At 34.3% G+C, this 13,770-nt stretch overlaps 1 protein-coding gene across 1 annotated transcript; it reads right to left on the reverse strand.

Annotated features, from left to right (window-relative positions):
* Window positions 1–224: 224 nt before the first annotated feature.
* Window positions 225–12,081, reverse strand: LOC145607383 (ceramide kinase-like). Its single transcript, XM_081663053.1, has 14 exons — window positions 11,998–12,081; window positions 9,381–9,599; window positions 7,860–8,003; window positions 7,610–7,777; window positions 7,434–7,526; window positions 6,577–6,669; window positions 5,751–5,976; window positions 5,619–5,645; window positions 5,395–5,482; window positions 4,525–4,674; window positions 2,927–3,028; window positions 1,477–1,821; window positions 687–753; window positions 225–580 (listed from the first exon to the last, which is right to left on the reverse strand). The coding sequence occupies exons 1-14, from the start codon at window positions 12,079–12,081 to the stop codon at window positions 443–445; spliced, it is 1,944 nt and encodes a 647-aa protein (XP_081519179.1). The 3' UTR covers window positions 225–442.
* Window positions 12,082–13,770: the final 1,689 nt, after the last annotated feature.

Genomic DNA, 13,770 nt, shown 5'->3' on the forward strand with positions numbered 1-13,770 from the left:
AATAGAGTATATAAAACATATTCATAGGCTTCAACCTAAAGCTTTAGTTGATGGCTAAAATGGTCCTTTAACATGGGTCTTTTGATACCTATCGCTTAATAATCCCCTTGAAAGTGCTTTTGGGAGGGTGGGGGGTGGTGGATGAGATCTGAACCCATAACCTCTGTGTCACGCATAATGAGATATGGTACAATAATAGACAATAAGAGTATAAGACAATCGACTTTGAGTTTTGACAACTTTCTTATTGATGAGAATCCTGAAGCACTGTGCCCAATCAGAAACTTGGAATTACAGATTTATCTCAAAGTGAAAACTGAGATTTATTTTCAGGCAAAATTTCAGCACAAATTGCTACCTGTGCATCTTTTATCAACTAAAGTGTTCTAATATCGGTATATAACAGAATTATGGTCACAACTTTACAGTGTACAGTATTCAGTTACACTTCAGGGCCATTCGCAAATAAGCTGATAAGACCGCGGAAAACCTGAGCTGACAGTTTATGAGCTCGTAGGATCTCGCCATCCAAATTCCAAACACCCTCTTTGCCATAAGATGTAAAAGCAAATGCAGGGGTCTGCAAATAAAAAAAAATAAAAAAAAATAAATAATAACTGATAAGGAAGACATCCATTTGAGAAAAAGAAGAAATTGGAAATTATGAAAGATTAAGAGCACAATACCTTGTAATGTTCTACAAACTTGAAATCAAGGGGAGATCCACCCTTTTTAGCTAGATGGGTTAGGTGCCTGCAAATATCATGCAACAGCATCAATACATAATTTTAATCATGTGGCAACTTTTCAATATTCAGTAGTCAACTTCGAACTTTCAATTCAGAAATTGCAGAAACATCATTCCCCCCAAATGAGGCGATTAGTCAGAACCCAACCTCTGAGGCAGAGATTACAAAGTACCAGATAAAATTTGCGTTTAAAACAATACTTAATAAGGGCATAAGGCTAATAGTTTACACAGTTAAACTGTATATAGTTCACATGCCCCCTCCTACCTAAATGCACAATTATTTCAGTTTATGAGATTGTAGGATCTCGCCATCAAATTGTCAGCTCGCAGAAAACAAGTGTCTAATAGTTGCTTAAGGGTGTTCAATAAAACTTAAGCTCTTAGGGATGCATCTGTGAATTTTAGGGGTGATTTTCTGCCTATGATACTGATACTACAATTTATAGACTATATCAACATACATTAACAGCTGATGGCCTGCTCAGATATCTCTCTAGGATCTATCACCTAAAGCACTCAGAATGATTAGACCGTCGAGCACTAAATGGTCATTGCAAAACAAAATTTCAGTACCGATGAGGGCTTGTCCTAGTGGTTAAGATTGAGGGATTGTGTACGATAGGTCACAGGTTCAAATGCCCCCACCCCATTTGTAATTTATATTGCCCATATGGGCTCATACACACGAACAAAAAAATCATGCCAAAAAAGAGACCCAAACTTACCACAAATATAGTGCATGCGAGCAATTTTTCACCAAGATAAGATGCAGGAGACCATCTGTAAGGTGCGCATCAGCCACTAAACCATCAGGAGCTCTTTCATTTCGACAAGACATGACAGCAGCACCTACACTAAGGAATTTCCCTCTAGTTTTCAACCATTTTGATTTCATCATGCCCGTGTATGGTGTGTTGCAGACTTTGCAATTAGCTCTGCAAATTATTCGCTCACATTTTCTCTTAAGGCCCTGGCATGACTCCACGCCCCCAATCAAATCATCATCTTTGGAATCTGGATCGGTATTCTTAGACTTGACATCCAAGTATGATAATTCAGCCTCATATGACCTAAAAAATAATCAATAAATCAACTAATGCAGGATAGTGTGAAAAGCTATAATTATCAAGCATGCAGAGGGATTGAACCCAGACTTTTTATTTTATCCTTACAAATCATGTTTTGTATACTTGTTTTTGTGGTTTTATCCAAAAAATCATACTATATGACCAAATTCATTAGAAAAGGCAGTAAACCAAAATGCTCACAAGTTGTCTAGCTCAGCTCTGTCAAAAGCTTGGCTTGGCAATTATTTAAACTTGTATTCTAACTTCTATATTAAATGAGCCAAGCACAAACAAGTTGTTAAAATTAAAAGCTCATAGGCCTATTCAACCATATTTTGCCATTTTTCTTTTCCATTAAAAAACTATGAGTTACTTTATGGGGTGGCTAATTCATTTGACCTTCAAGAGGATTTTTAGAAAAAAATTATAAAATAAAAAAATCAATAGAAACAAATTACTTCGTAGCATGGGAGGATAATAGATTCTCCCTACATCCTATGGACATTTTCCATTTTTGATTTTTTACAAATATTAATAAGTCTAATTCATGAGTTAAAACTAAACAATAAAATCGTAGTGTAGTGAAAATAAATAGTTGATTGGGTAGAGTTGTATATATTGACCAAATAAACAAACTAAAATAGACAGGTTGACAATATATTTGCAGCGCCAACAATATTTAGGAGTATATTAACATAAACCAAACTATAGGGAGGAGACAACTACAACAATAATATGATCATGCCAATGCGTCTAACACACAACAGATGAAGAGAATCAGTTTGAAATAAAACGAGTGGAGATTTATTGAAAATAAGAAGGAATTTTAAGGAAAAAAAGAAAAACAATTGAATTCTAAAATAAAATGCTGAGGCAGGCTCACTGCTTGGCTTTTATCAAGCTTTAAATTGGGACCACAGAGTCAAGCCTTCTCATATATGATTTTTCTTTGGCTTGGCTCCACTCATAGGAAGCCCCAATTCTCATACTCGTTGAGGCTAATCCAGTGTATAATCGACGCAGAACCAGTGTTTTAAACCGCATTATAAAATGTACAATCAGTCCACTGGGGGCATGCATGCTCTACTGAAACAACTAAGATAGCTACCTGTGTTTGAAAAAAACTTTTGTCCCTGCGAAGTCATAACGTTTGGGACCCATCCAGCGATATTTCTCACTCTCTGTAATGACATCTCCATAAAATCCATAACTGCAAGGCTTTTAGCGTTGTGTCATTAATAAATACTTTAATTGCATAAAAAATGTCAAACAGCATAAAGAAGGAATACCAAGATCTTCTCTTTTGTAACAACATTTTTATAGCTAATATTAGTTCAACATTAAGGATGAAGAATTGAAGTATACAATAAACTTCACTCTCACAAAAGCATAAAAGAAACAAAGGCCAAGGCTATGAGGTCAAGGTGCATCACAATACACATCCACAGGTTATAACGAATGCTTTCGCAATAGACAGCCGAAAATGATAATAATAGTAATAGATGAGACAATTTAAGTAAAGTGAAAAGCCTACATCAATGCGGGGTGATTGGTTCAGTTATTCGGTATGAATTTTATTCTTGAAGTATAAATTCAGAAAAGTCTCTTAGCTTAACAAGGTCTAACTAACCCTGTAATTGGTTGCTTTGAAGCAATTTATTAAGCAGTATAATTTACAATAAATTAAGGAGTATGCAAAATGCAAGAAATGTGTTTTCAGTGAGGTTTCTAAATCCTTCAGTCACTTGTTCTTCAAACGTAAATGATTCAACAAATAGGGATTACGTGCCTTTATCTGGACGATAGGTTGAAAATAAGGTGATTGAACAGAACTACCTATTACTTCCCATAAATTTCCTAAAGTCTCCTTGATTGGCAACAGGTGAGCAGTCTCCCAAGTGTTTTCTCATCTGAACTCTCATAATTTACCATCAGTGACCACGACTAGGCAAGGTTCCCATGCACAACATACAAAGCATCAAAATCCACATGAGAGCCGGTTTTATATAAATAAACAGGATCTAGCTCCTAAGATCTCGAATCAGAGTAAGCCAAGAAGGTGCTCAAGGTCGGTCTGCATGCTAATCAGAGAAAGAATCTTCACAGGAGCAACATATGAACAAGCGAATAGCTGGAAAACTTTCTCTTTAGAACTAATTTAGTTACATGCATGTGAAGAACTGGTATGCTATGTTACTTGGACTCGGATGAAGTGTCCAATTAGACACGGGTGTCCAAGTATCGGACTCGCCCATTTTCTTGAAAAAAATTCTGTCTTTAGTTAAAAATGAAGTGTCCAAGTGTCGGTGTCGGTGTCCGACACGAGTCATGTCGACACGGACACGTGAGGTAAATGAAAGAGTCCGAGTAACATAGCTGATATGGAATGCAGATAAAATTGGTGCAGTATAAGATTATAAGAAAACACGACTTAGATGGATGGAGAGTGTAAGATTGTACAAGGATGCAAAACTAAATTTTTCAGTCCTTCAAGACACAGTAAAGTGCCATCAACATATAAAGAAGATCTGAACAATATATACAGGTAAAGCCTCTACTTAGCCCTTCCGATTCTTCCACAACCCAATAAAACAAGAACAAATGCATAATACCTTGGACACAACATGCTGCAAATCTTATATAAAGGCCAGGAAAATAATCAGGGACTTAAAGAAATCTGAAAGCGTATAAGCATTTGTAAATTACCCGACAAAAGAGGCTGTGTAATGTACAGAGGGTTCAATGTCTGAGTTCATGGTTGTTTGCCACTTTACAACTTGAGCTATATCAAGACCAATTCTTTTCCCAAGGACAATGTGTAATGCTGATGTTATGGGATCTCTCACTCCTGTTGTACTGCATGAAAGAGTAAAGCACAAAGCTCCAATCATATCATAGTTCTTAAGGACAAAAGTGGACATAAACATTCAGATATGAATGAACAATTAGAAGCTTGCAAAGGGCACCAAGTTACACATTATCCAAAAAAAAATTGTACGGGGAATGTGTGAAGTTAGTATCAGTATCCATGGAGCATATATAAAGTTGTACACGTTTTCCATCCTAAAATAAGTCAAGCACAACAAAAGATACACAGAAATGACAGAATGGATAAGGTGATCTGCAAGGCCTGTGATTTAAAAGGGACCAACAGTATGGACTGGCACCATCGTGCGCCATAGACTGATAATTAATCAACTTACTGAGGGCAGAAATCAACATTTAGAGATCACATTGACTTGGCTTGGATGATAATTGTATCCAGAGCAAATCAAAGGAGATTAAGATAGAAAGGTACACTTAAACTACACTGTAATAACCTTGGCCAACACGGTCAAAATCAGAGAAAAGGTAAAGGAATAACAGGTTTGTTGGTTTACTCCCCTGGAAGCAGTCCTAGGTGTTCCCCACTACAAAGAATGAGATCCCCCCCCCCCAAACCACCCCATTTTCAATAAGGAGAGAGAAAGTGAAGGGAAAAAAGATAAGGAAAAAGGCAAAGAAAATAAACAAAGACATTATTATCTACAAAAAAAAGAAAAATATCATGAAAAGTAACAATTTCCCGAAGATTACCAAATCACAATAGCATCAGTCGAGCCTGCTGGAATGAGTCCAAATCTGAATCTTTCATGAGGAAAAGAAAAGTCAACATCTTCATCAGCTGAAATTACAAGCAAGAAAGTAGTCAAAGAATTGGCCAACATAAAGTTCTATAAAGAGCTAAAGCCCTAGAGCACATAAAAGACTTAAGGTGAGGCACTAAAAGTTAATATGAAGTTAGCCTGGTGTAAACCAACCTGTGCTGCATACACCATCTTCAATTCCTGCAATTTTAGACACATCCATTCACAAAGAAGCACCTAAATAAGTTGAACAAAGCCGAAATTGGGATACATCATTACAATGATATAACTAATTATGGTACATACTGGAACTTGGAAATTGAGATTCATAATGTCTTGAAGTTGGAAGCAGAGGGGACTGGTCTTCATTGGGGTTAAAAGTACCTGCATTAATTTCACTTGGATACGGAACTGAGGCACTTGATTCTTCCCCTGGAGAAGCCATAAAACCTGGAGGAAGGGGGGTAGATTTGGTCTTGAACCTGGACCTGAGAAGCCCATTTAGGATCTCATTGAATAAGCCATCACCACCCTGCAACCAATAGAAACAGAATTATATAGTCAATTGAGGATAAAGATAGGATTACCCAATGAGCACACAGATCAATGGTACATGCATAGAAACTGCATCAACCAAAATAAACTAAAGTTTATAATAACGAGAGAATGCTTTCCACCGGGGCCATTCGGGGATCGACCCCCCAGTAAATATTATAGTAATAAATTAGTTAATTTTTTTTTTTTCCTTTTTTACGGAGATAAATAATTAGTTAATGAACTTTTTTTTTTTTTTGAGAAATTTAGTTAATGAACTTAAATAACCTTATTTTATTTATAAAACACTGGGACACAGTGATTAGTTTTGAGCGAGATGTAAAAGATTTAAATCCCGGCTCCTCTAATATTTTCAGCTAAGATCCGCCAATGGCATCATAGATAAGAAAATTAATGTTTGGCAATTGGCATCATAACCAAACAGGGGAAAAAAAGACAAAGAAAGTCCTCACGGATATGAGAAATTTGAAATTTAGCAATTAAAAAAGCCCTAAGGTAACAGTTTGGTTCAATTCAAATGTTCAAGGATGCCTGGAGATCAGTTAACAAGACTTTAAAGAACAAATCACAAACTTACAACAGCCACAATACCATCAAATGAAATCAGTTCACGGTTTGTCATAGACGACACTAGATCGAAAGCATGTCCTGCCCTCTCTGTAACTGTTACCTAACAGATGGTAGACAAAAGAAGATGTTAGCGGCAAACCAAATACTTAAGCTAAAAAAAAGACTCAAATAAAGGTGTGTTGTTGTTTAACATCATCAAGATTCATGATACATCATTGTTCCTAATATGAACATTCATCATAGAGCAAGCCTGCAAGTAGCTAAGACACCTCAGACAGAGAAATTTTTAAATAATAAATGTCAAGAATGTCAACCAACTAAACTGATGATTGTAATCAGAAATTTATAAGGGGTACTGGAGTACTCATGAAAGTCATCTTACATGAGAAAGACTGGGATCAATATACCTCATTGTCTATGTGACCAGACACACACCAAATTTGTTGCATCCAATTTACTAAACAAAAATACTAAACAAATCCAGCCACCTAGTTCTGTCCTCCATCCTCACCTCAAAAGACATAGAAGAGCGCTTGAGGTAGAGACTAGCATAATACAACATATCCAGAGAGAAGACAGTGACACAGGAAAGACAAGGTTCAGTTGGGAGGGAGAGAAAAGAGGAAGAGATTGGAAAGAAGAGTCAACATGAAAATTTGAAAAAACAAACCATAACAAGAATTTAGAATGTGTATAAAATGGCAAAGATGGTCATAGTGTCATACATATGTTACAATGCTAAGATACAAAAAACAAAGTGTCTTCATGCATCAACATAGATAACACAATAACAATTATCTCAATAATTCCAATAGAATATATAGGTCAGTGACAGTAACTAAACAAATAGATCAAAAGACAAACCTGAGTTCTCACTTTAGCACGAGAAAATATTGGAGCTACAACTCCCCATATATTTTGACCGTTCCCCTTGCCACTTTTAGGATTGACAAAGACCTAAAACATTAAAGAAGCATAATAAGTTTGCATCTTTTTGTTAATTGAGCTGTAAGAGAAAAAGATTCAAAAAAAAACCATACCAACAGGCTCTTTGGTCTTCCGATTTGCGTTGCAAGATATGACTTTATTTTGTTCACTATCAATTTACATACAAGCTGATCGCTGTGACCAAAAGTGTACTCTGCCAAGTGCCAGAGAGATGCCTTGGCCTTTGATCTCTGCATAACATGTACCACAAAAAGGTACATCTGCAATATAACATATAGACTGATAAACGAACTATCATGGTCAAAAAATAAAAAATCTACAGTTGGAAGACAAGGAACTAACCTCTGAATCCTGATGCATAAAGCAGCATCTAGTTGATTGACGAACTGATCCCCAATCAGCCGATTCAGCAGCATATACATCAGAAAACTTTATTTCTGCAGCACTTTCAATGTGATACTTACGGCCAATACATGATGACTTATCCTGTGAAACAATCCATCATCAACTTCCAACCATGAGTACACAATTACATTGAAATAAAAATACAAACAGAAGCGCATCAAAAGATAATGGCAAATCGAAGTACGTGTATCTGCTCAATTGCTAATCTCAGCAGAATAATAGACTGCTACCCCAATGGAAAAACTGTAGCCACCACTCTGAATAGCTGTAAACTTGGAATAAACAATAAAGTGACCAAGTCAAGATCACAGCACTAGTAGGATTTATAGAATCCATGGCATACAGCCATACATAGTCTTAAGGTATCATGAAAGAACCCTTTGGAAAGAATTAATTCCCAGTGGGATATTCTAACTAAAAAAATCATAACACCAAAACTTTTCCCCACGAAATAAGTAGGGGGGAAAAAAAAGACAGCTTTTCACTGTACAAATGAGCTTTCACAAAGATGGTGGTTAAGCGAGAATCCCACAGAATCCAATTCTAAATTCAAATAGAAACTATCAAGTCAACAAATATCTTGAGTGAAATAGATAGCTAGATCAATGTGTACATTGAACATGAACCACCACAAATTTTTTTACTAAGTAGCACACAGACTGCTATGATAAGTAACTTCACAACCTTCCTGCAATCGTAGAGGCAGCGGTTAAAATGCATACAATTGACCACTCCATTGTCCATATCCTGCTATATTAAGGAGTTTGATGTGAGGTATCATGGTAATGATATGTTATGGCATTAGACAAAACCATGGAGATTTCCAACATGGTGAGACTTTAGCTGTAATTCATGTATTTTTGGGAAGGGGAGAGGACATTTGGACCCTATTTTCCAATGCACTGGAGTGAGATGTAAGGTCTAACAAACTTTTGTCCTCAAATTAGATTAGTGAGGCGCGCATGTTTAATGGTTATTGTTTTAAAATGGGTGCTTAGTGAGCCAGTATAAACCTAGAATTGATTGTTCTCATTCCTTATTTTGTTCAACCCTCACCCTAACCACAAATTCCTCATTGCACCATGTTCAAAACAAGATAGAAGCCTAAGGCAATGGCAAACAATAAGCTGGAAAATTCTAAATTTCTATTAATTCCTGTATTACATACATCATTGAAAATTGGAAAGTGCTCATTCTCCAATCTTTATAACTCTAACAGCCCATAATTAGTAATTACACAGGCTTAAGTAAAACTAAATTGGCAATAAAAATTGAAATTCAAGACACCCAGAAAATCATAGAGTAAAAAAATGAAGAACTATGAAATCTATATGATCATATCAAAAATACCCATTATTCCATGAATCATAATCTCCATGATATAAACCAGAAGACAAATAATTTTCACCCAATTAATGTTTTTTTTTTTTTTTTTTTGATTAAGAGAAAGGGGCTTACCTCAATCGAATAATCTGCAGGTTTCCAAGATAAACCAATTGAATTAAGAGAGAGATTGACTTCGCCAACACGATCCAGGAATACAGTGGAGCTTAGTTCGGATAATTCGCCATTAAAATGGTCATTTAAGGTCGAATTCTCTGCAATTAAAGAATTTTCATCCTCCATGATTTTGTAGGATAATTCCTCCTTCAGAAAATCATTGAAAAAGATTTTAATTCAAAGAAAATTAAGAAGAAAATCATGAAATTTTGAGTTTATGACCCCGGAGTCAAATGTTCATCGTTAAGAGAAAAAAATTGATTGACATTTGTTGTTGCAAAATGAGTAAATGACTATTCTTTATTTCTCTTTCCCATTTTTGGTAAATAAAGGCAGCTAAAGAAAGCAAATTTGTTTTACTAGTAAATTGGATTAAAATAAAATTGTAGTACTGTATTTGGCAAGACAATTCTATTTTACATTTTTACCACTCGTATTCAATTTTACCACGTAGTAGATGGTCTGAAATAAATTAAACTAAATGTAAGCCCGTGCGCGGTTTTTTTTATATTTCATTTTTGTATATTATTTTGTAATTTCTTATTATCTTTTATACTTCTTCTGTTCTTTTATTATTGTACCACTTGCCTTTTAAGGAAATTCCACAAATATTGCACCATTTTCATTTAAAGAAACAAAAAATGTGTGTTCACACTGTAAATATCTAATATACCCTTACTTTTAACACTTGATTCTTTACTCTATGTTTACATCAGATGGCTTTTTTGTACTTTTACCCTTCTCTCTCCTCATTTTTCCCACTACCAAAAAATGTGTTCCCAACATGTATGGTGCAATAATAAATAACGGAGGAAGTATTAGAAGTAGAATTATTTTAAAAAATAATTAAAAAATTATTTTTTTTTTTTTTTGATAGAATTAAAAATCTTTTGACCGATCTAAATGATTTTTTTTCACCACCCGACAAATGAGATAATAAGAACATTTAAAAAATATATATAAGAATATTCTTAAAACCTAATAAAAAAATATCGATAGAATTGTTGCAGAATAGATTTAAAAATTGTAAATGTATCTAATCAAATTTATGCATTGGAATTTTTTCATCATTAATTATTGAATCATTATTTTGTTGTCGATATCACAACGCGATATTGCTTATTATTTGGAACGACTCAAAAGTATCTTATAGAGTAAACATTTCATAGTCTTCAATCAAGTTTGGACAAATATTTTGAATACAATTGGCTTTAAATTGAGGCATGAACTTGTGTAATCACCTTGAAATTAAAAAAATAAAATTAAATTAATTTAATAAGTTGATTATGCAATCCAAATCACAAATTTTGTTTTTAAAAATACCTCTTCGTCCAATATTACCATATCCAGACTTATTAAGCTATTTTGTTTGCGGAAATTTAGTACATCAAACAGGTGAAAAACTTGTACTTTGAATTTTTAATCATTTTTGCTCGAATTTAATTCTTTGACCTGCATGTAAAAACGAAATTCATCAAACAGAACATAAACATATGAAATTAAGCTAAAAAGTACCCTACCACTGATGACCTAAAACTGACACAAAATTACTAATGTATAAATATGAAATTTTGTTGGTGTTATATAATGTGTCAATTTATAACATTAGGTATAACAAAATTTAATTATGATTAATGAACAATTTTAATTTCTTATCATAAACGCTATCAAAATTTATCTTATAATGATACTATATCATTTAAATATAATTTTTTTCGAAGGTATTATTTAGTATTTGTGATACAGTGTCACACATCACAAGCTAGATAATTTTTCCTTAAATTCTTACTTGACCGGAAGTGTTAATTAAGTATAAAAGTGGAATTATCATACACTTTAATGGTAAAAAAAAAAAAATGCATTTATAAGATAATTTTGATTCAGTTGCATTATTAAAGTGGAGCTGTCATTCCTATTATTCTACGTCGGTAAAATTTGTGCGCTTTTCTTTTTAAGATAATTTTTTTCCAAAAAAATTATTATAAGTCAGATAAAGATAATGATAGATAAAAATTATTATAAGACAAATAAAGATAATGATAAATAAAATTTGGTTTTTAATATACGTGGCATTAAAATTTTAAATACCATATCTCATTCGCTACTTTTACCTACGTGGTGATACACTTTTTTTTACTCAAAATTAAAATACAAATCTAATTTATCATTGGACAAAATCACAAGAAAAATATAAAAAACGATCTATCAAATTATTAAAGATTAAGGTATTACAACAAATAGATAAAATGATACTCCGTAATATATGTATACATAAAAAATGAAAAAAATAAATTAAAAAAAAAAAATCATACATTGAGTTTTTATTTTTGAACAAAAGCTTTAATCAAATCAAGATCAACCAAAACTTGAAATCTTTGGGGAAAGAGTTATTAAAATACGAGTCAGGTTAATATCAATTTTCCATCTTACAACTAAGTGGACAACTGTATAACCGAATCTTTTAACATGAACGCTTTTGAAGCTATAAAGAGAATTACAAATTCCGAAAATATCCTCAAAGAATAAGAAGATAGGAGCAGCTCCTTCCTGTTGCTAGTAGTTCGATCACACGCACCACATTGATAGCATCATCACGTACACTCAAGCACCAAGACCCTATACCCCAAGTTTCCTGCCAGCAGTAAAGCCACATTCCCATCTTTGATCACGGCCCCGGCCTAGACTCGCCCCAAACGAGAATTATAGGTATTGATGCTTATAAGTTATACAACTTTTCTCAACTCGTGACCCTAAGCGACCCAACTCAATTGATAGGTCTATCGTCAATGTATACTTAATACTTACGAGTATAAGTTATACAACTTTTTAAGGATACTCTTTGATTGGACTATCCCCAAACGATGCGAGAAGTGAAATGTGTTGATATGGCCTAGTATTTTAGTAACAGCTTCCTTAAGCTCGTCTCTTGAATAATCTCCCCTACTTAGGCAAGACATGATAAGATCATCTTCATGTGCTTTGTTGCTAAAATCATCACCATCATCATCGCGTTCAATGGCTCCTTTGTCATAATAGTAAAACCAAAGCCATGCATCTTTTATGGTGACACCACTAGACTTTAACTCCAACTCATTATACAAATAACAAAACTTGCATCGATATAATTTAACTACATCTTCATCTTCATCTTCATCTTTATCGGTTTTATATAAAGTTAGCCTCCCATTACCGTCTTTGCTCACAATTGTTGTCAACCTAGGGTGCTGATAAATTGCCTTTCCGCTAGGATTGATTTTCATGGATGGAAATTGTTTTAGAATTGTGTTAGCATGGAGCTTCAAGCGCCTCCATGTCACGTCCCCTCTTCGAGTAATCTCTTCGTTTGTGACTGGCCATACAACCGGAGCCCTTTGATTATTACTATAATTATTATTATTATTGACGATGGTAGCATCAACAGAAATAAGATAATAAGTTGATTTATGCGAGGTAACATTGATTTGAGAATCCCACCTAAACCAGGAATCAGCTAAGGGTACGGGTTGAGGCGGGACTTGAACGAACACAGACTCAAGAAGCGAAAACCTTGTAAAAAAATCACATGATTTCTTTTGACTCACCGACAGTATACAACGATCAACCTGATGCTGGATTAATTCTGGAGGGACCGGAAACAAGACGACAGAGAATGATGACGCCCATGACGGCGACACTTTTGGGTAGTTGATTAACGACCTTGGCATGGTAAAGGAGATGACCCTCATACTTGTAACAATATCACACATTTCCCGAGAGACAATCGAGCAGCGACAAAGGCTTACAATGTCATCGACTTTGCTTAAGATTAATTCTATCAACTCTCGAGGAATACAATTCAAACTATCTCTTGCCTTATTAACGCCAACCTGCAGTTCATCATCATCCTCTTCTCGATTCAATGGTAATGGTAATAATGGCTTCTTATTATTATTATTAAACCAACATCGTTTTACTTCCATGAACGCTGCTATTGCTACCGCGCTCATACATACTGTCCTCATGATGATTATACTTCCCATCAATTATTTAATTTGAACAATTTCTGAATTCTGATATTTGATCTAGCAATATACTACGTATGTATACAACTATAAGGATAGTTTCCTATTAGTAATTTGTTTACTTATTTATTATAAGAGGATAGTTTCCTACTAAATTTTATCTTTTCTCGCTTTTTTAAAAAAGAAAAAAAAATTCTAAATAAAATCTTTTCACTTTTTTTTTTAATTTTTTTTTTTAATTTTTTTAATTTTTTTATTTACCGGTAATGTACACGGGGAACCCTTTCCTATCACAGGAGGGGGACGAGGTTCAAACCCCTGTCACACGGGAGGGTCCACCTCCTAGA

The sequence above is a fragment of the Chenopodium album genome, chromosome 23 (assembly GCF_948465745.1).
Source record: "Chenopodium album chromosome 23, dcCheAlbu1.1, whole genome shotgun sequence".
NCBI lineage: Eukaryota > Viridiplantae > Streptophyta > Magnoliopsida > Caryophyllales > Amaranthaceae > Chenopodium > Chenopodium album.

What these genes read in the sequence shown, in the direction of transcription:
- LOC145607383 (XM_081663053.1), bottom strand. Translation starts at nt 12,081, where the DNA reads ATGGGAATGTGGCTTTACTGCTGGCAGGAAACTTGGGGTATAGGGTCT. An exon ending in GAAGACCAAAGAGCCTGTTG is followed by an intron (nt 7,527 to 7,609) that starts GTATGGTTTTTT and finishes TTAATGTTTTAG; the next exon opens with GTCTTTGTCAATCCTAAAAG. An exon ending in AGTTTGTAGAACATTACAAG is followed by an intron (nt 581 to 686) that starts GTATTGTGCTCT and finishes TTTTATTTGCAG; the next exon opens with ACCCCTGCATTTGCTTTTAC.